This window comes from Canis lupus, chromosome 1 (assembly GCF_011100685.1).
Source record: "Canis lupus familiaris isolate Mischka breed German Shepherd chromosome 1, alternate assembly UU_Cfam_GSD_1.0, whole genome shotgun sequence".
NCBI lineage: Eukaryota > Metazoa > Chordata > Mammalia > Carnivora > Canidae > Canis > Canis lupus.
Window position 1 is genome coordinate 116,769,944 of NC_049222.1, and position 26,481 is coordinate 116,796,424.

The 26,481-nt window shown below is 37.5% G+C and overlaps 1 protein-coding gene and 1 long non-coding RNA gene across 14 annotated transcripts in view; one reads left to right on the forward strand and one right to left on the reverse strand.

Annotated features, from left to right (window-relative positions):
- Positions 1–26,481, forward strand: part of LOC484559 (zinc finger protein 568) — a 74,431-nt gene that overhangs the window by 28,328 nt on the left and 19,622 nt on the right. For 10 of the 11 annotated variants that reach the window (XM_038529086.1, XM_038529087.1, XM_038529088.1 and 7 more), the window contains one exon: positions 6,626–11,333. In XM_038529086.1, the coding sequence (XP_038385014.1) occupies positions 6,626–8,208 (1,583 nt within the window). In that variant the 3' untranslated portion in view covers positions 8,209–11,333. Of the gene's footprint in view, positions 1–6,625; positions 11,334–26,193; positions 26,244–26,481 lie in introns of those variants that run through there. The other variant, XM_038529093.1, reaches the window with a different exon arrangement.
- LOC119870981 lies at positions 10,506–25,202 on the reverse strand. Of its 3 annotated transcripts, none has more exons than XR_005354716.1 (4): positions 24,203–25,202; positions 23,902–24,036; positions 16,734–16,917; positions 10,506–10,691 (listed from the first exon to the last, which is right to left on the reverse strand). It is a non-coding gene; the product is annotated as an uncharacterized LOC119870981 (long non-coding RNA). The 3 variants fall into 3 exon arrangements; XR_005354715.1 differs by having other exon boundaries at positions 10,506–10,940; XR_005354714.1 differs by lacking the exon at positions 16,734–16,917 and having other exon boundaries at positions 24,203–25,198.

A 26,481-nucleotide genomic window follows, 5' to 3' on the forward strand; every position in this document is an offset into this window, starting at 1 on the left:
TTATAAAGATAATTTGCCTCTCGTCTGCAGAATGGGTAAGATCTAAACTTCCTAGGATCATATTACAGTTAATCTTGGTGAAAGTAATGAAAATTTGGGTTACAATTTGCTTCTGTAACCTAATACTACTGTTATTATTTTCCTTTTATATTATTTCTTTACTTTTTAATATGCATTTTTAATTTTTCTCAAAGTAATACATGTACTTGCTTTTTAAAAACATAGAAATACAAGGCTTATGACAGTCCCATCATCTAACCTCACATTTTACCTCATTTAGGGAATTATTTTCATTTCAATTTACTTAGCTATTTCTTTTAGCATTGACCTTTATTTCTAAATAAATATACTTTAACAATGTTTATCATAGTCATTTTCAAACATAGACAAAAATAGAATATAAGGAATCCTCATACTTAGCTTCAACAGTGTTCAGCATTTTGCCAGATTTATTTATCTGTCTCCCTCAGTTTCGTTTTGGTTTAGTTTGTGAACTATTTTACATTTCATCTTTAAATACTATTGTATATATCTCTAACAAGCAAAATTTATTTAAATAACCACAATATTATTATCACACCTAATAACATTAATAATAATTTCTTACTCTCATCTGATATTTAGTTCTGTTCCTATTTCCTTGATTGTCTCAAGAATATATTTTATGGTTCATTTATTTGAATCAGGATCTAGATAAAGATTAGCACATTGCATTTGGTTGATATATCTCTTAGTTTTAATTCATAAGAGGTTCTCCTCCCCCTTGCCCGCAACCCATTCCCCCCCCCCCCCAACATTTTATTGGTATAGAATCTAGGTCATTTGTCTTTTAGAATAAAGGTCAGCAATTTTTCTCTTTAGAAAGCCAGATAATAAATAGGCTTTGTGGGCTAGATAAGGTCTCTGTCTTATATTTTCTCTCTCAACACCCTTTAAAAATGTAAAAAACGTTCCTGGCTCACAGGCTGCACAAAAACAATCTATTGCTATTTTTTGCCAACCCCTGCTCTAGAATGTCTCACATACAGGATTTGGCAGTTTGCTTCCTCATGTTGTTTTACATACTCCTATCTCCCATTTTCCCTATAACCTGGCCTTATTGTAATCAAGTTCAGTTCTTTGGCAAGGATATTTTGTTGATGGAGCTGTGTACGTCATATTGCACTTTATCAGATTGGTTTATCTCACTTTTATATTGAGATTGATGAATAGAGGCTCAGTCAGTTAAGCATTTGACTTGATTTCACCTCAGGTTATGATCCCAAATTCGTGGGATTGAGCCACATGTCAGGCTCTGCACTAAGCATGGAGTCTGCTTGAGATTCTCCTTTCCCTCTGCCCTTCCCCCCACTCTTGCTCTTTTCTCTCTCAAAACAAATAAAACCTTTAAAAAAGAGATTGGTAGGGGGATCCCTGGGTGGCTCAGCAGTTTAGCACCTGCCTTCAGTTCAGGGCGTGATTCTGGAGTCCTGGGATTGAGTCCCACATCGGGCTCCCTGCATGGAGCCTGCTTCTCCCTCTGCCTGTCTCTGCCTCTCTCTCTCTCTCTCTCTCTCTCTCTCTCTGTGTCTATCATGAATAAATTAATAAAATCTTTAAAAATAAAAAATAAAAAAAAGATTGGTGAATAGATTCATGTGTTGTGAATCAGGATCCATTAATTTTGAAGATTCATATTAACTTTCACTTAAGGCTTTTAGCAGCCATTGATAATCTTTGGCTAGATCTATTATTTTATTGGAGGTTCCTTCTGCTTTTATTAGCTTTACTTCTCCCATAAATATGAATTCTAGGGGTGCCTGGTTGGCTCAGTCAGTGGACTGTACAACTCTTGATCTTAGAGTTGTGAGTCCAAGTCCCGCATGGGGTGTAGAGATTACTTAAAAAATAAAAAAAAGAACTCTGTCAGTAACTATTTGATCACCCTGAAATACAGTTTTTACAGGTCAGGAAAGAGAAATACTTGACTCCTTTCCTTTAAAACTTTTTTTTTTTTTTTTTTTTTTTTATTATAGTCACACAGAGAGAGAGAGAGGCAGAGACACAGGCAGAGGGAGAAGCAGGCTCCATGCACCGGGAGCCTGATGTGGGATTCGATCCCGGGTCTCCAGGATCGCACCCTGGGCCAAAGGCAGGCGCCAAACCGCTGCGCCACCCAGGGATCCCCAAAACTTTTTCTTTTTAAGTAGGGACTTGAACTCAGGACCCTGAGATCAAGACCTGAGCTGAGACCAAGAATCAGACGCTTAACTGACCAAGCCACTCAGTGCCCCTCCTTCAAAAACTTTGAGAATAATGATTGGTGTCCTAGCAATCTCCAGTTTGCCAAGTTAAATCATTATAAATTTATATAATGAGCATTAAAATAAATAATATATTATTCAGTGCATACAAATAATATATATAGAAAGACATTTAAAAGAATATGTTTATATATTTGTAACATAAATTATATATTTTATTTTTTAAATTTATATATATATTTTTTTTAAATAAATTTTTATTTATTTATGATAGTCACAGAGAGAGAGAGAGAGAGAGAGGCAGAGACACAGGCAGAGGGAGAAGCAGGCTCCATGCACCGGGAGCCCAATGTGGGATTCGATCCTGGGTCTCCAGGATCGTGCCCTAGGCCAAAGGCAGGCACCAAACCGCTGTGCCACCTAGGGATCCCTAAATTTATATATTTTAAACATTTTTATATATATTAATCAGCTCATATTGTTAACAAATATATAGTATTTATTTTAAAGCTCAAATTGTCATATCATTAGCCGGAGGATTCTTTGGTTAATTTTATAAATTTCCTGCTCCAGACATAAAATAACTATTGCTCTAGAAACCCTGTTTCCTTTAGTGGGAAATGATTTGGAAACCACAATCTGGGCATAATAGTTGCTCATTAGTACTAGGTTATCATTGCCTATAGAAATTGTAAGTGGACAAAACTAGGAAAATACACTTTTTAGAAAGAAAAAAATACATGTATTTATACTGATACATCCAATTCAAATTAAAAAGTGCAGAGTTGTTACTTACCTTTTTTGTTTTGTTTTGTATCTTTTATACCTGAAAATCTTGGTTCCTTATTGCATTAAAATATTAATTTGCTTAATCTATATATATTTCTCAACCTTGGCATTGCATTGAGCCCAGATGATTCTTTGGTGTAGGGGACTATCCTGTACGTTGTAGGATGTTTATGTAGGGTGTAAAATGTTTAGCAGCCTCTGTGGCTTCTACTTATTAGGTGCTAGGAGCACCAGTCCCCTTTCTTTCCACTTTCCTAAGTTGTGACAGCCAAAAATGTTTCCAGATCTTTCATACATTGCCAAATGTCCAATTTGGGGGCCCAAATTCATCTGTCTCTCTTTCTCTTTGTGTGTGTGTGTGTGTGTGTGTGTGTGTGTGTGTGTGTGTGTATACACACATATATTCCATATTAACAATAATACCAACATTACTAATAATGAAAAAGATTACTGGGTGGCACAGTAAGTTAAGTGACTGACTTTTGGTTTCAGCTCAGGTGTGATCTCAGGGATGGTGATAGTGAGCCCTGCATGGGCTCCACACTCAGTGTGGAGTCTGCTTGAGATTCTCTCTCCCTTTCCTCTTTGGCCTTCCCCTGCACACATGCTTGCTCACTCTCTTTCACACACAAATTAATAAATAAATCTTAAAAAAGAAAAAGACTACTGAATATAGTTTAAGATTTTTTTGGTTGTGTGTTTTTTTTTTTTTTTTCCATTAGGATATAGTCAAACTCTACTGTGTTTAAAGTCACTTGAAGTGATTATGGCCCTAACTTCATAGGTAGATTTACTCATTTCCATTTGTTTTCGGTTTTTAAGAATTATATTTGACTTTCTTCTTCCTTTTTTGATTTAATATTTTTTTGTTAAGTAAAACATACACATGATTCCAATGTCAAAACTACAAAAAAGTCTGAGATGTCATGCTTTCATTCAGGATATATAAATGGAAAAAAAATCAATGTTCAGAGCAGCATTTAGAATATGCTACTTTTTAAATAAAGAGTAGGAGAGGCATATGTGTATGGATATATATTTAATATATATATTTTAAGAGAATATAAGAATAACTCCAAAATTAATAAAAATGCTTATCTGTCAGGCAGTGGAGGAATCAGTGTCTTAGGGATAAGATGGAAGTTAGTCTTCTCTGAATATGCTGCTGTTTGGTAATTTCTAATTATTAAGTTGATACTAACGAAAAATGAGGTTTAGTACTCTTCACCACCACTACTTCCCCTTTTCTTTTTCTTTGAATATATATATATATATATATATCACAATTTTTGACTGATTTGGTTTTCACTGCTTACTTTGTTCTTTTAGTTGATAGACTATGTTACTGTGCCAAGAAGTGACTATTAATTACATATCCTTATATTCTTTTTGTCATTCCTAAAGTTACTACTTGCCTAATTTTTCTGTTTGCTTTGTTTCCTATATATTTTTAATTTTAATGAGACTCTCAAATGTTCATCTAAGTAGGGGATTCATCAGTGTCATTAGTTTTACTTATTTTCATGCATGAAAGGATAAAAAGAAAATTCTAAAAATCTTCTAACAAGTTTTTTTGCTTTTTGAGTAGAACCTAGCAATTTTTTGTGGCATTGTAGATGCCAATTCTAGAATTTCAGTTCTGTGGGTCTATTGTTTTTAATCTTCTTGTCTCCTACCTGAAGGTAAATACCAGCATTCATGAGGGACAAGCAACAGAAAGGAACTGGAAGTCTTACCATTCAATATAGACAAGTTTACATAATTCCTGGTGTTTTAGTATGAGGCTTCCTTTACATCTACTTCACTTGTTCCTAAGTCTAGAGCCTTCATAGTTCATTTTCTCTAGAGAGTAAGTCTTCCTTTTCCTGCTCAGGTGGTGAATACATGGCCACTTACTATGTGGGTTGTGTGAGAGGAGTATAGGTATTGGCAAAGATTCAGTTACGGAGAAAAGAGCTTATTAGCAGCTAATTTATATGAAGGTATTAGATGTCCTAAAGAACCTCTGGGAAGACTGAAGGACCAACTATAGGATAAGCTTTTGGGAATGAGTCTCAAAGTCATATCAGAAAAATGAGCTGCTAAGTGAGTTCCTTTCCTCACTACGATCAAGAATTTGCTTCTGATGGGGCACCTGGCTGGCTCACTTGGTGGAGCATGCAACTTTTGATCTCAGGGTTGTGAGTTTGAGCCCCACGTTGGGAGTAGAGCTTACTTTAAAAAAAAGGGGGGGGGGGTGCCTGGGTGGCTAAATCAGTTATGTGACTGCCTTTGGCTCAGGTCATGATCTCAGCATCCTGAGATTGATCCCCATGTTGGGCTCCCTGCTCAGTGGGGAGTCTGCTTCTCCCTCTGCCCCTTCTGCTCTCTCTCTCTTTCTCTCTCTCTCCCCCTCTTTCTCAAATAAATGATGATCTCGGGGTCCTGGGATTGAGCCCCATGTTGGGCTCCTTCCTCAGCAGGGAGTCTACTCTCTCTTCCTCTGCCCCTTCCTGCCGCATGCTCTCTCTCGCTCTCTCTCTTTCTCAAATAAATAAAATCTTAAGAAAAAAAATTGCTTCTGATTGAACCAGGAAAAGCCTTTATAGCCATAAGCTTTAGAACCATACCACTTTTGTTATAGTATTTAGGTAAAATGCCCACTTTATTTCTAATTTTGTTTCTGAATTAAAATATTGTATGATCAATCTAAATCACATTCAGAACCCTGCATGCAAGCATGTCTAGGAAATAGAATGCACCCTTTGCAGGATGGAAAAACATAGTATGAAGTTGGAAAGATGTACTTAATAATAATACTTGCCTCGGGGAGTGTAACTGTTGCCTATTCAGACTTTAATCCTTTTCAGACATCTCTACCAAAATCCTCTAATTTGTTAGCTTTTCTAGTGTTTTGAAGCCAAATCACTTTGTTGCTTGACATTCGCATCTTTTTACTACTTAAACTTCTTAGCTCTGCCATTAACAGTTCCTTATATGCCTTTCATCTCCATTCTTTTGTTGAAATAACTTTTTCACCCTCTTTACACTCCTGTTTCCTTTGTTCTTGTGAGTTTGACTTTTTTTTTTTTTTTTTTTTTTTACTGTCATTTTAATGGAATTTCAGGGAGGAGGAGAAATACATACATTCAATCCACTTTCCTAAGTTGTGACACTGTGTTTAACCACAAGTGTTAATATTATCCTCTGGTCATTTTGAGACTCTATCCAGTCATTTATATAGTCACCCTTTCATTTTACTTATTCTGTTCATGTTACTTATTTCTGTCTTATATAAGCATACTTTAAAAGCAATCAAAGCTACTTAGGCCTATCAATGTCAGTTTTCTCTCCATTTCTATAGTAGTTAACATCTTACAACTTAGAAACTAGGGTAATTTGCAGTTTGGATTTCTTTCATATTAGGAGACTAGAATCAACCTAAAAGATCAAATCCAAATAGTAGCAAATTTCTGAATGTTATTAATAGTGTAGTAGCTGAAAAATTCAAAAGTACTATTGATCAAAATCAAATAGTAGCAAATTTCTGAATGTTATTAATAGTGTAGTAGCAGAAAAATTCAAAAGTAATCATTTTTGGTCCTCCATTTTAGAAGTTTGGGAAGTTGATGAACAGATCAAGAAGCAACAGGAAACTCTTGTGAGGAAAGTCACATCTATCTCCAAGAAAACTCTGATTAAGGAAAATGTCATTGAATGTAAAAGAGTTACAAAAATATTTCCTTTGAGCTCAGATATTCTTACTTCAAGACAAAACTTCTATGAATGTGACTCACTTGATAAGGGTTTGGAACATAATTTAGATTTACTTAGTTATGAGAAGGACTGTATAAGAGAGAAAAATTATGAATATAGTAAGTATGGGAAGCCATTTTACCATTGCTCATCCCATGTTCTAACTCCCTTTAAGTGTAATCAGTGTGGACAAGACTTCAGTCATAAATTTGACCTCATCAGACATGAGAGAATTCATGCTGGAGAAAAACCCTATGAATGTAAGGAATGTGGAAAAGCCTTCAGCAGGAAAGAAAATCTTATTACACATCAAAAAATTCATACTGGGGAAAAACCATATAAGTGTAATGAATGTGGAAAAGCTTTCATTCAGATGTCAAACCTTATTAGACACCAGAGAATTCATACAGGGGAGAAACCTTATGCATGTAAAGATTGTTGGAAAGCCTTCAGTCAGAAATCAAATCTCATTGAACATGAGAGAATTCATACTGGAGAAAAACCCTATGAATGTAAAGAATGTGGAAAATCCTTCAGCCAGAAGCAAAATCTTATTGAGCATGAGAAAATTCATACTGGGGAGAAACCTTATGCGTGTAATGAATGTGGTAGAGCCTTTTCTCGAATGTCATCTGTTACTCTACACATGAGAAGTCACACAGGGGAGAAACCTTATAAATGTAATAAATGTGGAAAAGCCTTCTCTCAATGCTCAGTGTTTATTATACATATGAGAAGTCATACAGGTGAGAAACCCTATGTATGTAGTGAATGTGGGAAAGCATTTTCTCAAAGTTCATCCCTTACTGTACATATGAGAAATCATACAGCTGAGAAACCCTATGAATGTAACGAGTGTGGAAAAGCCTTCAGCAGGAAAGAAAATCTTATTACACATCAGAAAATTCATACTGGAGAGAAACCATATGAATGTAATGAATGTGGGAAAGCTTTTATTCAGATGTCAAACCTCATTAGACACCAGAGAATTCATACTGGTGAGAAACCTTATGCATGTACAGTATGTGGGAAAGCCTTTAGTCAGAAATCAAATCTCACTGAACATGAGAAAATTCATACTGGAGAAAAACCCTATCATTGTAATCAATGTGGAAAAGCTTTCAGTCAGAGACAGAATCTCCTTGAACATGAAAAAATTCATACTGGAGAGAAACCGTTTAAATGTAATGAATGTGGTAAAGCCTTCTCTCGAATCTCATCTCTTACTCTTCATGTAAGAAGTCATACAGGGGAGAAACCTTACGAATGTAATAAATGTGGAAAAGCCTTCTCTCAATGCTCATTACTTATTATACATATGAGAAGTCATACTGGTGAGAAACCTTTTGAATGTAATGAATGTGGGAAAGCATTCTCTCAAAGAGCATCCCTTTCAATACATAAGAGAGGGCATACAGGTGAGAAACGCCGAGTATACTAAATGAGGGAAGGCCTTTTCTTAAATTCAACTCATGCTTTACATTTGAAACATATTGGTCCAAACAAAAAAATGAAAATCTTTATGGAAAATTGTAAAACTTCATTGAAGGGCATAAGACTTGAATAAATCAAGAGAGATAATCATATATGGAGATGGAAAGCCCCAATCATAAAAATGTCAGTTCTCTTTGAATTAATCTATAGACCTAATATAGTTCCAAACATCTAACAAGAATCTTCTAGGATCTTTACAAAATGATTCTAAAATTCATGTGAAATGGAAGTCCCTGGATTTCTGAGACAGTTTTGAAAAAGAACAGAGAGGATACATCTTTTACCATATATTACACAAAAGTTAATGGTCATTAAATAGTCTGTGGTATTGGAGCATGGATAGTTAAATAAACAGATTTTACAGGATAGAATGCCTAGAAATAAATAAATGATTATACATGAATGTGGTGCATCTTAGACATGATATCATGAATCAGTAGGGAAATGACAGCCAATAAAATTCATTGGAGGATTTGGTTCTCCATTTTGGGGGAAAAAAAACTACATGCAATCTTACAATGTATAAAGAAACAGAATTCCAAAGGATTTGAACACTGGAATGTAAAAAACCAAAGTGAAGTTCTTGGAAGGAAATATAAAAATGATGTCTCACCTTGAGGCAGGGAAGCATTTTTTAAAAAACAAAAGGACCCTGCCTTTCAATTTCTGTATATTCATTCTAAAGAAACTCACAAATCCCATAAGAAATATATATATGAATTGAAAACAAGCTAAATATTGATGGGGTAATGGATAAATAACGTGATATAGTCAAATAATGGAATAGTATACAGTAGTTAAAAATAGTAGACTAGATCTGTACTTTGCAACATGGGTAGTTGTGTAAAACAGTATAGAGGGAAAAAAATCAAGATCCCCAAATGAAACATTGTATAATGACATTCATGTAAGTTAGAATTAAATCATAAAGAATAGTATTGTTTTTATTATTGAAATATGTATATATTTAAGATGGACTAGAAGGGTACTACATACCAAATTATTGTTAGTATTGTCTCTGCCAAGAGATTAGGATTGAGGGTGTTGATCAGAGGGAGCTTTTAGCTTTATTTGTAATTTTTATGCCTTAAAAAAGATTGATAGCATATAAAATAAATTTTAAAGTTAATGATACACAGTGGCAATATGGATGTCTTGTCTTAATGGTGTTTATGTAGTTATTTTTCAAAATTTGTGGACTAGGGGATACCTGTGCCCATAAAAATATCATTATGATGGATCCATATGCCATATCAGATGTTGAGCCATTTTATCCAAAATATTTCCAGAAAATTAATAATTAGAAGTGATAGTCCTATTTACTATATAATATGAAATTAGTATACTTTATCAATCTTATGATGCTTTTTTCACATTTTAACATTTCTAAAATTGTGACTCATCTAACCAATTATGTCTTAGGTTTAAGTATATATGTAATTATTAAAAATTTGAAAATCAGATGGCAGTGTGATAAATCAAGTATTTGCCATTTTAGGGCATCATGGTCTACTAATGATCCCTACTCTCTCAGTATGTCTCTTATTATTTGACAATAGATGTGTTAGATTCATAGCTAACTAGTAGGTAATATATTTAGAGTCATTGTGTAGAGAATAAGATTTTCCTGAGAAATTGACTATGTGAGATCAGTTTTCTTGACCTGTAAGTTTCCATACAACCAGGATAGACATTAATATCATTGTTAATCATTACAACATTTTGAAATGAGATAGGGTTTTATTTTCTTGAGATGGCCATAAGCAATTTTGTAACATAGCTTCGCTCTTAATCTACAGATCATTTTACTCCTTTCACAACCCTTGATTTATATGACCTATCTCATTTTGGTTGGAAGTGGTGGTAGTCTCAGACCCTGAGCAGTAATAACAGAGTTCTAAAAGGATCTCATTCCTTATAATAATATATGAACCAACCCTTACTTAAGGTAATGTTTTATCCCAGTATCTCTACAATATTACTTGATATACAGAAAACCATTAGTGCCTTTTTTAAAAGGAGATTAGAGTTGGGGCTATTGATCAAAAGGGAACTTTAACAATGAATGTTTGAATGGTAACTATATTTGTTTGAAGGTGATTTCACAAAACAACTCAAATTACAGCTGTGATATACAAACCTGACTGTATCAATTTTGACTTTTATTAGCTTTCTTTAAAGCTTGACAGTGATTTATTACATTTGTAAATTGCAGGGATGGATTTTCATGAAAACAATTTACCAAAACTTAAGTATCTAAATGAGTATTGTCATTTCATAGCGTATTCTTTAATAGGTTTTATGCTAAGTCCAATTTTGCCAACACATCTAATTTTTGTAGACTTTTATTTTCAAAAATAGTTTTCAAAATTCATGTGTTATCTACGTAACAAAACCTGTGTTTGATGAGGATGTGCAGAAATTGGAAACCTAAAAAAAAAAAAAAGAAAGAAATTGGAAACCTTGTGCATTGTTGGTTAGAAGGTAAAATTGTATAGCTGCTGAGGAAGACAGTTTGGCAGTTCCTCAATAAGTTAAACTTCTAATTACCATATGTTTCTGCATTTCTGTACCTAAGTAGACATCCAGAAGAATCGAAACCAGGGGCTCAAATTGATCCTTGTACACCAGTGTTCATAGCAGCATATTCAGAATAGCCAAAAAATGGAAACAGTCCAACTGTCCAGTAATGGATAAATGGATAAACAAAATGTGAGATATACATACAATGGAATATTATTCAGCCATACAAAAGAAAGAAATTCTGACTCATACAAAATGTAAATAAATCTTGGAAACAATATGCTAAATGAATCAACCCAGACTTTTATGTTCTTTTATGAACAAAAATTGTATGATTCCACTTATATGAAGTAACTAAAATAGGCAAATTCATAGAGAAAGTAGAATAGATTGAGATTACTGGGGTGTGGAGGAAGAAATGGAGTTTGTTTAATGAGTAAATTGGTTCTGTTGCAGATGAGAAAGTAGTAATGGTGATTATATAGCATTATGTATGTATTTATGACCACTTAATTGTACACATAAAAATTGTCAAAATGTTAAGCTTCATGTTCTTTTATATTTTAACACACATGCACATATACAAGTTTACAAATACTCTATTTTGTAATGCCAATATCTGAGTTACTTAAGTCATTCTCTGTTGATAACTTTCTCTTGACTCTTTCTCATCTTTCCTATATTTTTGGTTATGTAGTAATTTTGATTGTGTACTGAACATTGTGAATGATATGTTTCAGAGATTCTCAATTTTGTTATAATTTTCTGGAGAATGTTTACTTTTGTCCTATAAACAGTTTTTTAACTTGGCTGGATTTAAAATCCAATTTCTGTTCCCTGATTTTCAGCAGTAGCTGAAATATCTGCTCTTCTGTCTTTTAGCTATTTATTTCTAATTCTTTGGAATTTACATATATTTGTAAGGTTCAGGCATCAAAGATTTGGGCCAAATTTTTATGTAAATGTTGAATCTTCTCTCTGTAGCTCCCTCCTTTCTGGGATTTAACTCTTTTTTTAAACTAGCAGCCTCCAACCTCATCCTCCCACTTCTCAAGCCAATAAGATTGTGGCTTTTTACTTACATTTAGCTACCCTATGCCACAGAGGCTGGGAAGTACCAGTATGTGATAATCTGTATAAATACTAATGTCTCACGGTATACTTCTTTTCAAAGGTCAACTCCCCTTCAGTTTTTTGTCTGTTTTTAGGTATTCCCTGATGCCTTCACATTGTGCATGCACGTGTGCAATGTGTATGTGTGTGTGCAGAATATATGTAGTCAAGAGTTTATTATCTTTTATTAATTAGTCTGAAATAAGGTAGCTTTCACTACTAAAAGTGGAACTAGAAGATGACGTTTGAGCAAAGGAAGTAAGGGAATGAGTCATGGAGGAATTTGGATAAAGAACACTTAACTATACAGAATAGAAACTTCAAAGACCCTGCAATGATTAGGGTGCCTGGGTGGCTCAGTCAGTTAAATGTCTTCCTTCAGCTCAGGTTGTGATCCTGAAATCCTAGGATCCAGCCCTGCATCAGGCTCACTGCTCCACCAGGATTCTGCTTCTCCCTCCCCCTCTGTGCTCTCTTTCTCTTTCTCTCAAGTAAATAAAATCTTAAAAACAATAACAACCACAAAGACCCTGCAATAAGACCATGCCAGACACATTCAAGAAGTGGTAAGGAGGGGATCCCTGGGTGGCGCAGCGGTTTGGCGCCTGCCTTTGGCCCAGGGCGCGATCCTGGAGACCCGGGATCGAATCCCACGTCGGGCTCCCGGTGCATGGAGCCTGCTTTTCCCTCTGCCTGTGTCTCTGCCTCTCTCTCTTTCTCTCTCTGTGAATATCATAAATAAATAAAAATTAAAAAAAAAGAATCTGTTAAAAAAAAAAAAAGAAGTGGTAAGGAGTAGGACACTATGGTCAAAGTAAAGTAAAGAAAGAAGGGATCCCTGGGTGGCGCAGCGGTTTGGCGCCTGCCTTTGGCCCAGGGCGCGATCCTGGAGACCCGGGATTGAATCCCACGTCAGGCTCTCGGTGCATGGAGCCTGCTTCTCCCTCTGCCTATGTCTCTGCCTCTCTCTCTCTCTCTGTGACTATCATAAATAAATAAAAATTAAAAAAAATATAAAGAAAGAAGACAGTAGTAAGTGATGAAGTTTAGAAAGAGATTGAGGGCCAGATTAAGTACCTTGAAGATGAGTTTAGGAAGGAATTTAGGTTTTGTTAAAAAAAAAAAAGGATAACCATTGGAAGGCTTTAAGCAAAGAATTGACACAATCTGACTTACATTTTAAAGGAATTGTCTTAGAGGACCTAATAATAGAGATTAGAGGAGGAAGTGTGGAAGCACAGATACCAATCAAAAGGCTTGAGGTAATATTCACTTGAATCTGGGTGATAATGGTTGATAATACATCTACTTCTCAATACTAGAAGTAGCAAATATCTTGAGATACTTTCAAGGTAGAGCTGTAAAGACTTGGCTGATAGGTTCAATATTAGTAAATCATATCTTAATTGCAGCTAAACCAGACATTTGTTACAAAAAACATAGGACCTCTCAGTGTATCAGAAAACAAAGTTATCAAAGACTGTTGGGCTCATTAGAAGAAGGGATCCCTGGGTGGCTCAGCGGTTTAGCGCCTGCCTTTGGCCCAGGGCGCAATTCTGGAGTCCCGGGATCGAGTCCTGCGTCGGGCTCCCGCAATGGAGCCTGCTTCTCCCTCCTCCTGTGTCTCTGCCTCTCTCTCTCTCTCTCTCTCTGTCTAAATAAATAAATAAATAAATAAATATTAAAAAGAAAAGAAGTAAAGCTATAGCCAAGATTTTTGGCCTGATCAACTTGAAAGATGCAATGTCCATCTCTTGAGTTGGAAGAGCTGCAGGATGAGCTGTTTGGGGAGTCTAGATGCCAAAAAGTTGCCTAGATTTCCAAGCACAGGAATATACTAGACAGTAGATAAATGGATCTAGAATCCATGGGAGAAGTATGAATAGATAACACTTTCATGAGTTGTTAGAATATTCATTGTACTTAAAGCCAGTGAACTGGATGAGAAGAAATGTAATGACTGACTTTTTGGAGGAACTCCAGCATTTAGAGGTCAGAGAAGTAAAGAGGAAGCATAGGAGACAAGAAAGTAGAGCCAGGGAATTAGGACAAAAACCCAGAGGGTAATGTTCTGAAAGCAAAGTGAAGAAAGTGTTTTTAAAAAGAGAAAATTAATTTTAATGAATTTTGTTAATTGGTCAAGTAAAGACAAGACTGAGAAACTGACCAGTGAGTTATTTAGCAATGTCATTGGTGAACTTGATGAGTAGTTTAAGTGGTATGAAGTAAAATCCTGAGAGTAAAGAGAGGAGATAGAGGTAAAATGACTATAGTGATGGGAGACTATAATCTGTCTCACTGATCAAGAAGCAGACAAAGATTATTAGATTTACAGATAATTTGAGCAGCATAATTAACAAATTTGACCTACTGGGAAATATCTAGAACATGCAGCTGACCACTTCAAAATACACCTTCTTTCCAAGGAAACATGAAGCATTTATGGAAGTTGACCATAAAGTATCAATTTCACTCGTGTAATTTAAGAAACCAGACAAAGGAAGAAAAAACCAAACATACCAAAACACAGACTCTTCAGAGAACAGAGAACAAACTGGTGGTTACCAGAAGAAAGGTGGGTGGGAGAAAGGGTGAAATAAAAAGGATTAAGAGTATAGTTATGATGAGTACTAAGTAATGTATAGAATTGTTGAATCTTATTGTACATTTGAAACTAACATAACACTGTATGTTAATTATACTTCAATAAAAAAAAAGTATCAACCAAATATCAGTAAATGACATCTTAAACTGCATTCATCACATTGCAGCTAAACCAGACATCTGTTACAAAAAGCATAGGACCTCTCAGTGTATCAGAAAACAAAGTTATCAAAGACTGTTGGGGTCATTCAAAAAGACATTGGAGTTAACTTGCAAGGAATTTCACTGATCAAAGAGAAGATAATTTTAACAAGGAAAAGAGAAATGACTACAGAGGATTGAAATACAGCAATCTGTAAAAATCCTTACGATCAAATAATGCTGCAAGAAATCAAAAGTCATGTTTGGCCACTAGTGGTAGTGGTACCAACTCCTTATATTGAAAACATGATAATTAAAAAATATCTTCTACTTTCTCCATATGAATTCTATTTCATAGTGCCAAATAGTCCTAATAGAGGTATCAAACAATAATGTATAAGGGAAAGATCTATACAGAATAATTCTAATTCATAATTGTAAGAACACTAGAATTAGAAAATTCAATATTTTACAACCTCAATAAAATAACTGATTCAAGCAGTAAATATCAGTGTATGCTAAAACCTAAATAAAGGATGATTGAGGAAAGGATGTTTTTAGGATACGAAAGTGTCACCCTACATAAAATGCACCTTTAAAGTGGAAAGATCAGTTTCACCACTGGTCAAGCTCAGCCTCAAAGTAGGACAATTAAATACTATATGCTAATTGATGTTACATAAAGACAGAGCCAATAATTTAAGAAATCTAATCAAACTTTTTATGTAGAGAAAAATAAGTAATGCCAAAAAGAAGCAATCAGGCAAGTCCCAAATGTATTTTCTTTAATACAGCTGACATACTTGATTCGTTACGGCAATGGCATGAAGAGGACTATTCTTGATTAAGAAATACTTGAGGAACAACAATTAAATGCAACGCATGGACCCTGTTTGAATGTTTTTGATGAAAACAATAGCAAAAAGATACTTATGAATATACTGATAACTTACTGCATTTTTCTGATAACTATTAGTGTGGAATACCTTTTTATATATTGTTGGCCATTTAGAGATCTTCATTTGTGAAGTGCATATTATAGTCTATTGCCCATATATTTATTGGCTCATCTGTATTAATCTGTGGATATATGTTCTGGATGCATATCCTTTGTCAGATCTATGCATTATCTTCTCCTAGTAGCTTGACTTTTTTACTTTCTTAATGGTATCTTTTGATGAATAGGATTTCTTAAATCTTAGTGGCATCTAATTTATCAATATATTTTCTTTTATGGTTAGTGCTTTTTGTGTCCAATTTTAAAAATCTTTGCCTATAGCAGGGCTTCTGGGGGACTCAGTCAGTTAAGTCTCTGCCTTTGGCTCAGGTCATAATCCCAGAGTCCTTGGATCAAACCCTGTGGTGGGCTTCCTGTTCCACAGGGAATCTGCCTCTCCCTCATCCTTTGCCCCTCCTTTTGCTCATGCTTGCTCTCTTACGCGCTCTCTCTGTCTCTCTCTCTCTCTCAAATAAATTAAATAAATAAATAAATAATAAAATATTTAATAAAAACTTTTGCCTATGCCAGTATCATTAAGGTCTTTCCCTATGGCTTCTTCTAGAGATTTTATGTTTACCTTATACATATACATATACCTTATACATATAGGTCGAGTTTGAATTACTATGTATAACTTGAACTAAGGATCAAGGTTCTTTTTTTTCCTCACATGCATATCCAGTTGACTTAGCACTGTGCATTGAAAAGACCATTCTTTAACCATTGAATTTCAGTGGCTTCTTTGTCATAAACTAGGTATCTAAATATACTTAGTCTGTTTCTGGACTATTCTCTTCTACTGATAGAACAATTCTGTTCCATTGATCTACCTAACTTATCTTTGCACTAAACCACAGTCTTCTTTACTGTGACTTTAGCACAGTCTTGATATCTGGGAATATAAATCTTTCAGCTTCTTCACATTTCCTTAGTTACATAGATCCTTTGCATTTCTGTACATATTTTGGAATTAGCCTGCCAGTTTCCACAAAAATTGTGCTGAAATTTTTATTGGGACTACATTGAATTTATAGAACAATTTGAATAAAAATTAACATCTTAATCTTAAAATCAGTGAATGTGGGGGGTACCTGGGTGGCTCAGTCAGTTGGGCTTCCGATGCTTGATTTTGGCTTCAGTCAAGATCTCAGGGTCATGGGATTGGCCCCCCATAGGGTTCCCCACTTGGTGCAGAGCCTGCTTGAGATTCTCTCTCTCCCTCTCCTTCTGCCCCTGTCCCTGCTCGCACGTGCTCTTTCTCTAAATAAATAAAATCTAAAAAAGAAAAAAAAAAAGTCTGTGATATATCTAGGCCACCATTCATTCCAATACAGATGGAGAAAGCATATCGGGCCAGTGAGGAAAGAAGGAACAGTTGAATCAGTGGAGCAGGAGAATTTGGTATTTTATTTGGCGAAAAGATGAAATATGACCTTCAAAAATACACAAAAATAAAACCATATAGATGAAGAGTTTTATGTTAAAAATAAAACTTAAAACACTGGTAAAAAAAAATCTAGTTGAATATCTTCTAGACTTTGGGTAAGGAAATTTTTTTTTAAAGATTTTATTTATGTATTCATGAGAAACACAGGGAGAGAGAGAGAGGCAGAGGGAGAAGCAGGCGCCATGCAGGGGGCCCAAAGTGGGACTCGATCCCGGGTCTCCAGGATCACGCCCTGGACTGAAGGTGGCACTAAACTGCTGAGCCACCAGGGCTACCCAATATTTTTTAAATAAAGCACACCAATTATTGACTAAAAATGAAAGAATTGATATATTTGGCCATCTTAAGTGGTCACCCATCAAATGAATTTTTTTTTTAAGTAGGCCTAGCATTGGGCTTAAATTTACAACTCTGAGATTAAGACCTGAGCTGAGATCAAGAGTTGGATGCTTAACCAAGTGAGCCAACCAGGTACCCCTCAATTGAAATTTTAAACAACAACAACAAAAAGTTATAAATTAGGAAGAGACATTTGCCATAACCATAACTAATAAAGAATTGATATAAAGAATATATATATTTTAAACATTTTTAAAATCAGTAAGAAAAGCAAAACAACCCAATAGGACTATTGACAGGAAACATAAGCACACATTTTTAAAAAATGTATGAGATGAATAAATATAGAGAAATGTTCAGTGTAATTAGAGGTAGAGGAAATGTGAATTTAAAACCACAGCAAAATATCATTTTACATCCTTGTAACTAGGAAAAGTTAGAGTTTAACAATAAGGTATCACTGAAGCCCTCACAAGAAATGGCCCTTCAAATTGAGTAAGTTAAGTAGAGGTTATTACAAGAACTGGTTATAAAAATGTGTCTAGAGTATAGAGAAACCACAATATCCTGAGGCAGAGATCCATTATTACCCTAAGTGTGAGAGGAGTCAGTGGATGAGACTACCAGAACTCCAAAACAATACTGTGGAAGGGATGCTTAGGAACTGAGACCCTTAGTTGAGGGACAGAGCCAACACCACCCTTCCACAGGGACAAAATGGGAGTAGGGGTATAAATACTTCACTCACTCTCTCTGATCTAGTAGGCCTCCCATTGGATGAATGCAACTAGAAACCAGGGGGAAAAAGTTACAAATTAGGATTATGTATATTTGCTATATACAAAGCTGACATTGATGCAGTCCATACAGGTTCCACCTCAGGGCACAGAGTAGGGTGAAGAAGGGTAGAAAATTGATCTGTAGGGGCTGTTCAGCACAAATACCAAAAGTTGGAGAGGATGTGTTTTCCCAAGTTCTGTTATTCATTGCTAGTAGGAACTTAAATTAGTAAGCCATCTTGGAAAATAGTTTGGCAGTTTAATTTTATCTTCTATGGTTGAACATCTACATGCCCAGGAACTCCATTCCTAGGAATACACCCAAGTTCTTACATGAGGAGACATGTACAAGAATGTACATTGCTGCACTGTTCTCAATAGCCAAAACAAAAATAACCCAGATGTCCATCAACTGGAGAAAGTGCTTTATTCTCACAATAGGATACTTACCATATAGCAGTCAAAATGAACTGCAGTGTCACACAACAGTATAGAAAATCTTATAATAAAAAAAAGAAAATCTTATAATATTAGAAGAAACAGTAAATTCCAAAGATTACGTATAATTAACCTACTTATAAAGTGAAAAATAGATGAAAATATACTTTTTAGCAATACATATGAATGCAGTGAAACTACATAAAAGCAAAGCAAAGGATTAACAAACATAGGATTCAGGGTGATACTTGATCCGTTGGGAGAAGTAGGGGCCAGGAAGGGGTTATATATAATTACATATAGGTTATTATCAAGGTTATAGATATTATATTGGGTAGTGGACTCATGGGTGCTTATAACATTATTTAAAGTAAATTATTGATCAGTTTAGGATAAATTATATTGTGACAAATGAGTCCAAAATCTTAGTGACTTACAACAAGGCAATATTTCTCATAATCACATCCATTGTAAGTTGGCAGCTGTTCTGTTCCATATCATCTTTATTCTAGGACCTAGGTTGTAGAAGCAGCACTTCATAGAACATGGCAGTCTCGTGGCAGAGGGAAAAGAGATGGTGAAACCATTCAACAGCTCTGAACTGGCATATGTAACTTTTACACATTTCCATGCCTGATATCAATGGACAGAAAGTACAATCCTGATAATATCAAAATCAACCACACTAACCAACTAAATAACCCAATATACACCCTGACTGGACTTGACGAGCATGGTTGTTGTTTATATAACTATGTGCACCTGAGGGGCACCTGGCTGGCACAGTCAGTGGAGTGACCTTGATCCCAGGGTTGTAAATTCGAGCCCTACATTGGGTGTAGAGATTATTTAAAATCTTTAAAAAGGGGATCCCTGGATGGCTCAGTGGTTTGGTGCCTGCCTTCGGCCCAGGGCGTGGTCCTGGAGTCCTGGGATCGAGTCCACATTGGGCTCCCTGCATGGGGCCTGCTTCTCCCTCTGCCTGTGTCTCTGCCTCTCTCTCTGTGTCTCTCATGAATAAATAAATAAAACCTTTAAAAAAATAAAAAATAAAATAGTCTTTAAAAAGGAAAAAAAAAAGCCTATGTGCAGCTGAGGTAAAAATATCAAATAAAACCCAGATAAAGTTTAACCGTAGATAAAGTTAAGAGGCATGGATGTGATATCTACATTTATTTTCAAATGAATTGCATTCCTGATAATTCTCAACTCCAAACGATGTCCTAAAACTCAAGTCCAAACGATGTCCTAAAACTCGAGTCCAAATGGTGTCCTAAAATTGAATGACCTACTTCCTAAGCCTGGGTTTAAGATATAATATCTGTAAATCAGAATTTTCAGATGAAATTCTGATGCAAAAGTGTATATTTAGTTGTCCTATGATTTTCAAAGAGTGAGTTGGAAGTCTCCGTTTGTATATGGACTGTGTCCCAAGAATTACTAGTAAGAGTTTGTAAGGTTTTACTGAAAAGAAGGATGGGTACATGCTTTATTTAATCATATTACATTAGCTTCTCTCTTTGAATTTAATGTAGTGGGCCTCAAAGTGTGCTGAAAGGCAATGTATATTTTGGTTAGTTTTGTTTGTGAGGAAGTTTGATTAGTTTGATTTCTGTACAGCAGGGGAAATGGGCAAGATCTCTAATAAGAGAGAATCCTATGTCCTATTGATCCCTACCAGGCCTAGTGAAAAGTCCTTTCACCAGGAAGTGAATGGGGATTGAGTGTGCTGCATCATGCTAAAATGTGGAGGACAGAGGCCAAGATCCTTGTGGAAGAAGATTATTTCCAGTTCAGAAGTGTGAAAATGAAGGGAGAAAGGAAATAAAGGATCGGTGCTATTTTAAGATTAAAATAAACTTTCAGGACTTGTGAAGTCTTTAGCACACTTGAAATTCAATGCGGTAAAAAAATATAGGCTACATCAAAATTATTTTTATATATCTACATAAAACTGTGTTGAGTATTAAACCTACCGAATTGAATTTTAGAGACATTGGATGATAAATGGTAATTTTCATACTGTAGTTCTCATATCTTAAAGCCTATACACAGGTCCGAAATATTTGGAGACCCTTGATTAGTACACAGGTGTCAGGCTGTATGCACACTGTACATCATTATTTTTATCCTTTTCTCAACCCTGACCCATGTGTCTAAAATTTCCCCACCCTTAATGACTGAAGGGTTTTTTTCTTTTTTTTCTCTTTTTAAAAATTGAAGTGTAACTTACATAGGCAAAATATAAAAATCTTAACTATGCATCGTATGTATATAATTGTGTATTTACCACCCAGATCAAGAAATAGAGTATTTCCATTCTCTCAGAAAGTTCCCTTGGCTTCCTTCCAAACACTAACCATTCCTATCTGAGATAATCATTTTTCTGACTTCTATTTCCATAGATTAGTTTTGCTTGTTTTAGAACTTTATATAAGTGGAATCAGACAGTGTTTTTGGTATCAAGCTTCATTTGTTTAGATACTGTGAGACTCATCCATTTTGTTGTGGTAGCAGTAGTTTATTTTTATTGCTGAGTAAGCAAACCATAATTTGTTTATCCAGTCAGTTGTTGATGAACAATTAGCTTATTTCAGGTTTGGGAATATTACAAGTAAAGCTACTGTGAACATTTGGATACAAGTCTTTGTATAGATCTATGTTTTCATTTTTCTTAGATAAATACCTACAAGTGGGTTGGATGTATTCTACCAAATGCATGTGTTTATGAAAGTTCTTAATTTTTGATACTGTTAATTCAGTGAGTAGATTCATTTTTCTTAGCTTTGGCAAGCCATGGAAAATTAGCCACTAATTAATTAAATATACTGATAACTTTGTATACCAACAAATACAGATGAACATCAAGCTGCACTGGCAGCTGCTTTGGACAGAGTGCCAGTAGAAAAGCTAACACAAAGCTTCAGCAGCTGCTTCTGGAGCATAGTTAATGACTGTTTTAGTATTCCCAGAGAACCAGGTGCTGCTTCTCCTCTAACTAAATTTAACAACTGAAAGCAACATGAGCAGCCATTTTATGTAATACTCCCAATATAGCCCAATATAGCCTCTGTTAAATGAGCTTGGTAGAGAGCTACGCTATGACCAGTGCCCCATTCCAAAGTTGTTTCTTACCATTGATAATACCTCTGCATGTTTTAGAGAGGTCGAAGTCACACACAAATTTGTTATATTAGCTTCAACCTTTGTGAGATTTTACTTTCTTGCTGCATAGTGGACAATAACTTTCTAAGATCTGGTATCTAATGTACAAGTGTGATTTCTGCTATGTCTGGGAGTTGCTCGAAGGGGCAAATACTGAAGGTAGAGAATAAGCCATAAATGTTATCTAAAATGTGAGGCACCGAAACTAATCTGATCTTTAAATCAAAACGATAAAGTGAAGGTGGACACAAATGGTGAATGAGTTTGCAGCAGAAGGCAGTAAGGCATATTCCACAGGGTGACTAATGCCCTCATGTTAGAGGTGGAGGAGGAGCACCTCTGAATAAAAGAATTTATCTTTTGCACTTTCTTAAACACGGGTCTAATCTTTATTTAGTATACTCGCCAAGGTGGAACAAACAGGTACTACAGGAGGGAGATTATAGCCAGCCTTGAAATTTTCATTAAGGATGTAAATATGATCTTTTCTTTTTTTTTTTTTTTTAAGATTTTATTTATTTATTCATGAGAGACACAGAGAGAGGCAGAGACACACAGGCAGAGGGAGAAGCAGGCTCCTTCAGGGGAGCCTGATGTGGGACTCAGTCCCAGGACCTCAGGACAATGACCTGAGCCAAAGGCAGATGCCTAACCATTGAGCCACCCAGGTGCCCCTGTGATCTTATTTTCTTGGGAGTCTTTGGTCACATTAATTATAATACAAAAAGCCACTTAGTGATTTATTCAACGACCAAGTAAATATCCCATTACATCTGTTTTTTAAAGTAGTGCTTCTCAAATTATAGTGAAATACAAGGTTTTTGTCTTTCCTTTTTTAAAATCTGCAATCTATTGTGAACCAAGAATTTTGGAAAATATAATAAATATAAATTGCTTGAGGAGTGCCTGGGAGACCCAGTCAGTTAAGCATCTGCTTTTAGCTCAGGTCTGATCCCAGGATCCTGGGATTGAGCCCCCACATCAGGCTCTCTGCTCAGTGGGGAGCCTGCTTCTCCTTTTCCCCCCTGCTCATACTCTCTCTCAAATAATAAAATCTTTATAAATAAACAAACAAACAAACAAACAAATAAATAAAGCTTGAAAAAGAAAAAAGACCTACAAAACACAAGCTCTAATTTTTTTTAGCTTTAGCTTTAACAGACATAAAATTAGATTTTCATAAATATAACCAGAACAAACATAACATAGGGAAGAAGAAAATATGAATAACTGTTCACATTGTTCAGTAACATGTGCATAAGAATGAATATGCAGAATATGCAGATTTTATGATATGCAGAATTACTATTACACTCATAATTTTTTGTAAGTCCATAATCATAAGCAAATGAAATATGAAGGAAATAGCAATTCTCCCTATGGTGTCTATATGCACACTTTGAACATAGTACATAATATTTTTCAGAGTTTCTATGTCAAATGAGCTGTTTAAGTTGTAGAGTAGGAACTTCTCTCTCCTGTGCCACCCAACCCCCATCCATCTTTCACTCTTAAATCTGTCCACAAGCCCCAGAGTGTCTGTACTCTTTCTTCTACCTTAGTAAGAAATGTTCCACTTAAAGTATCACCAGCCTCTGCCACTTCCAAGAGTCTCACCTCCCTCCCGGGTTCACCTGGGGTTCCTCTCAAGAGTGATTGCTGTCCTAAAGCATTGTCCTCTTTCCCTCCAGAGAATCTGATTTGCAGGTATCTTTAGTTCTGTGATTTTTGCCCATGTTTTAAGCCAGACACATTGTCTCTTTACCTGAATCTTCACTCTGGGATTCAAGTTCGTATCTTTTCTATAGGAAGTAAATTATCTGGTGGTGGAAGCTTGCATTAGGCACAATAGACAGCCTCAGTCTATCTTTTCTCTGCTGATTTCCACCATAAATGTTGGAAGAATTCAATATTTTATTTCCCAGCCTACTTGTAATTCAGGGCAGCCATGTATCATGAATCTGGCTATTAGATACAAGCAGAAATATTTAGGGCTAAGGGTATTTAAAAACATTTGCTTTCTTAATAAAAGGGACATAATCAGCTAGCACAGTCCTTCCCCTTCATTTTTGCTAAACAGTAAAGACCAACCTTGAGTCTCTTATAAAGTGTCATTCCCAGGCACCTGGGTGGCTCAGTAGTTGAGCATCTGCCTTCGGCTCAGGGCATGATCCTGGGGTCCTAGGATCCAGTCCTGCACCGGGCGCCCCATAGGGGAGCCTGCTTCTGCCAGAAAGGAAAAAAATATAACTTTACAATGGAAATCTCTGGCCATTACCACCTTCACCAAATGATCAAATTTAGCATCACTAACAGTGAAACGACACGACCTCATGTTGCCCCTGATGTGATAGAGCAAGAGGACACAGCATTGTCTACGTAGTATCCTTACCAAATGTGTCTGCAGGGACACTTGGCTGCTGCACAGGAGGGTTACCGACTAAGGGAGTGCTGCGCTTTGGGGGGGCGCCGGGAACTGGGAACGAATTCTCAGCCGAAACCTGAACACGCAAACTCGACCAGGAAGGATCGTGGGACGGGCTGAACAGCCCGGGTCCAGGAGGCCAATTAGTTCTTGGTGTAGCCGGGAGTCGTCTGCTCCTGATCCCGCTCTCAGAGCGCGGTGGCTCCTTGTGGAGAAGGACTCTGGACTGTCTGCTTTTCAGCTTTTAACTGCCGTTCCTAGAGGCCTCTGAGCACTTCCCGGTTTGGAGCGAGGGCTGTTGCACACGGGTCAACTTTGAGGGCTCGGGATGTACAGGTGGCCGACCCGCCCCCCCTTTCCTCCACGGTGGGCTACGTTTCCCAGGAGCCTCCACGGTCCACTTTTTTTTACTCCTCAGCAGCCTGCTCTCGCTGCTTGGACCTGTCGCTCGCCCCGGTCCTCAGGATGCTCAGGCGAGGCCGGGCTGTCGGTACTGGCCTTCGCTGAAGCCTAGGAACGCGAGGCGACGCTTGGCAGAGGGGCTGCATGTTTCCTGCCCTGGACTACATTTTCCTGGGGTCTCTGCGGCATTTGCCACTTCCGGCCGAAGTTGGCTGGCGGGTGGTGAGTTGGCGGGAGTTCGGGCGTGAGGGGTCGGGGATTCCGGGCGGCCTGACACCGGCTTGGGGCGGATTCGACCAGACTGGAGGTGAGGACCCGGGAGAAGTGCGCGGCGAGGGGCTCCAAGGGCGGGGCCTGAGTCCTACACGTGAGTGGCTGTCGGGCTTGTCCAGGCCGCAGACTCGCGCCTTGAAAAGTAGAAGATGTTGGGGAGGCTGGGGACTGTCGAGGCCTCTACTCTTCACTGGCGGGAGGGCGGCGTCAGCCGCGCACCTGGCGTGGGCGCCTGGTGTCAGGCTGGCCCTGTCGGAGGTCAGAGGTGTCGCTGCTGTGTGACCTCCATTGTCCTGCGGCCAGTGCCCGCGGGGCGGCGGTTAGCACAGCACGAGGGGCCCCCTCCCGCCCAGTGCCAGAGCCCAGTGGCCGGCGCGTCGGAGCCGCCTTTGGAGCTAGAACTGGAAAGGCGCCCGCTGTGTACCTTCTTGGTCGGCGTTGAGCGGGGTCATTGAGTGGATGGGTGCTGGGGCAATCTCAGACCCCGCCTACCTTTGGAGCCTTTTTTGCTCCCGTCGGATTCAGGATCCCAGCCGCAACTGACCAGGGCCTGCCGCTCCCTCTTCAGCGGTGAGTGGCCTTCTCCCCGCGGCTATTTCTGGTGTCCTGGGGTTCTTCAGAGCTTGGGCCTGGAAGCCCTTCCTTCCACTTCCCTGTGCCTTTTATCCTGAGGCCTCAGGGGAGCCAGGCCCAGAGCCCATCCAGTTTTAGAGGACAAGATGTGGGATTCTGATAGATCATGTAGGTTGTGTTTTAGAGCCACAAATCTGGGCTCAGTGTAAGATACAGGGTCAGGAAGAACCCAGTCAGGGGGACACCTGGGTGGCTCAGTGGTTGAGCGCCTGCCTTGGGCCCAGGTGTGATCCTGGGGTCCCAGGATGAGTCCCACATCGGGCTCCCAGCATGGAGCCTGCTTCTCTCTCTGCCTGTGTCTCTGCCTCTGTGTGCGTGTGTGTGTGTGTGTGTGTCTCAAATAAATAAAATCTTAAAAACAAACAAACAAAAAAAAAAAACAGAAGAATAAGAACCCAGTCATGCTCCTATGGAAGAAGGCGGCCATATTCTGGGGTTCTTTCCCAGGACGCCCATCTGGGCCCCTAAGGTTGCCTGCTTTGTGTGATGATAGGAGTGGGGGTGGGGTTACAGGCTTCTTTGGTTTTGGGCTCACTCTCCATGCTTGGAGTGGAGCCAGGGTTTGCTCTTACTTGGCTTCCTCTGAGCTCTGGGAAGGGTCTGTTGTCTCATAGTTTCTTAACCCTTTTCCATCTTTTTTATTCTCTAAGAATCCAGAAGAGGGGAGAAAAGCCACTGCACATCAGAAGTCATGGCAGAGGTAAGTTGTATTTGGCACTCTCTTCTTGGAAGGAGCTTCCTTGTTTTCAAAACAATATCCTATTTCAGGATTCTACCCAAGAGACTTACAATAATAATTTGGAAAAAGGGTAAGAGAGAAGGAAACCAGATTTATGGAGTTTTCCTAAACCAGACAGGAGTCTAAACCAGGAATGTCTGCTTTGCATACAACATCTCATTAATCTAGAATTTCCATTTCCTTGGACTTCATTCATTCC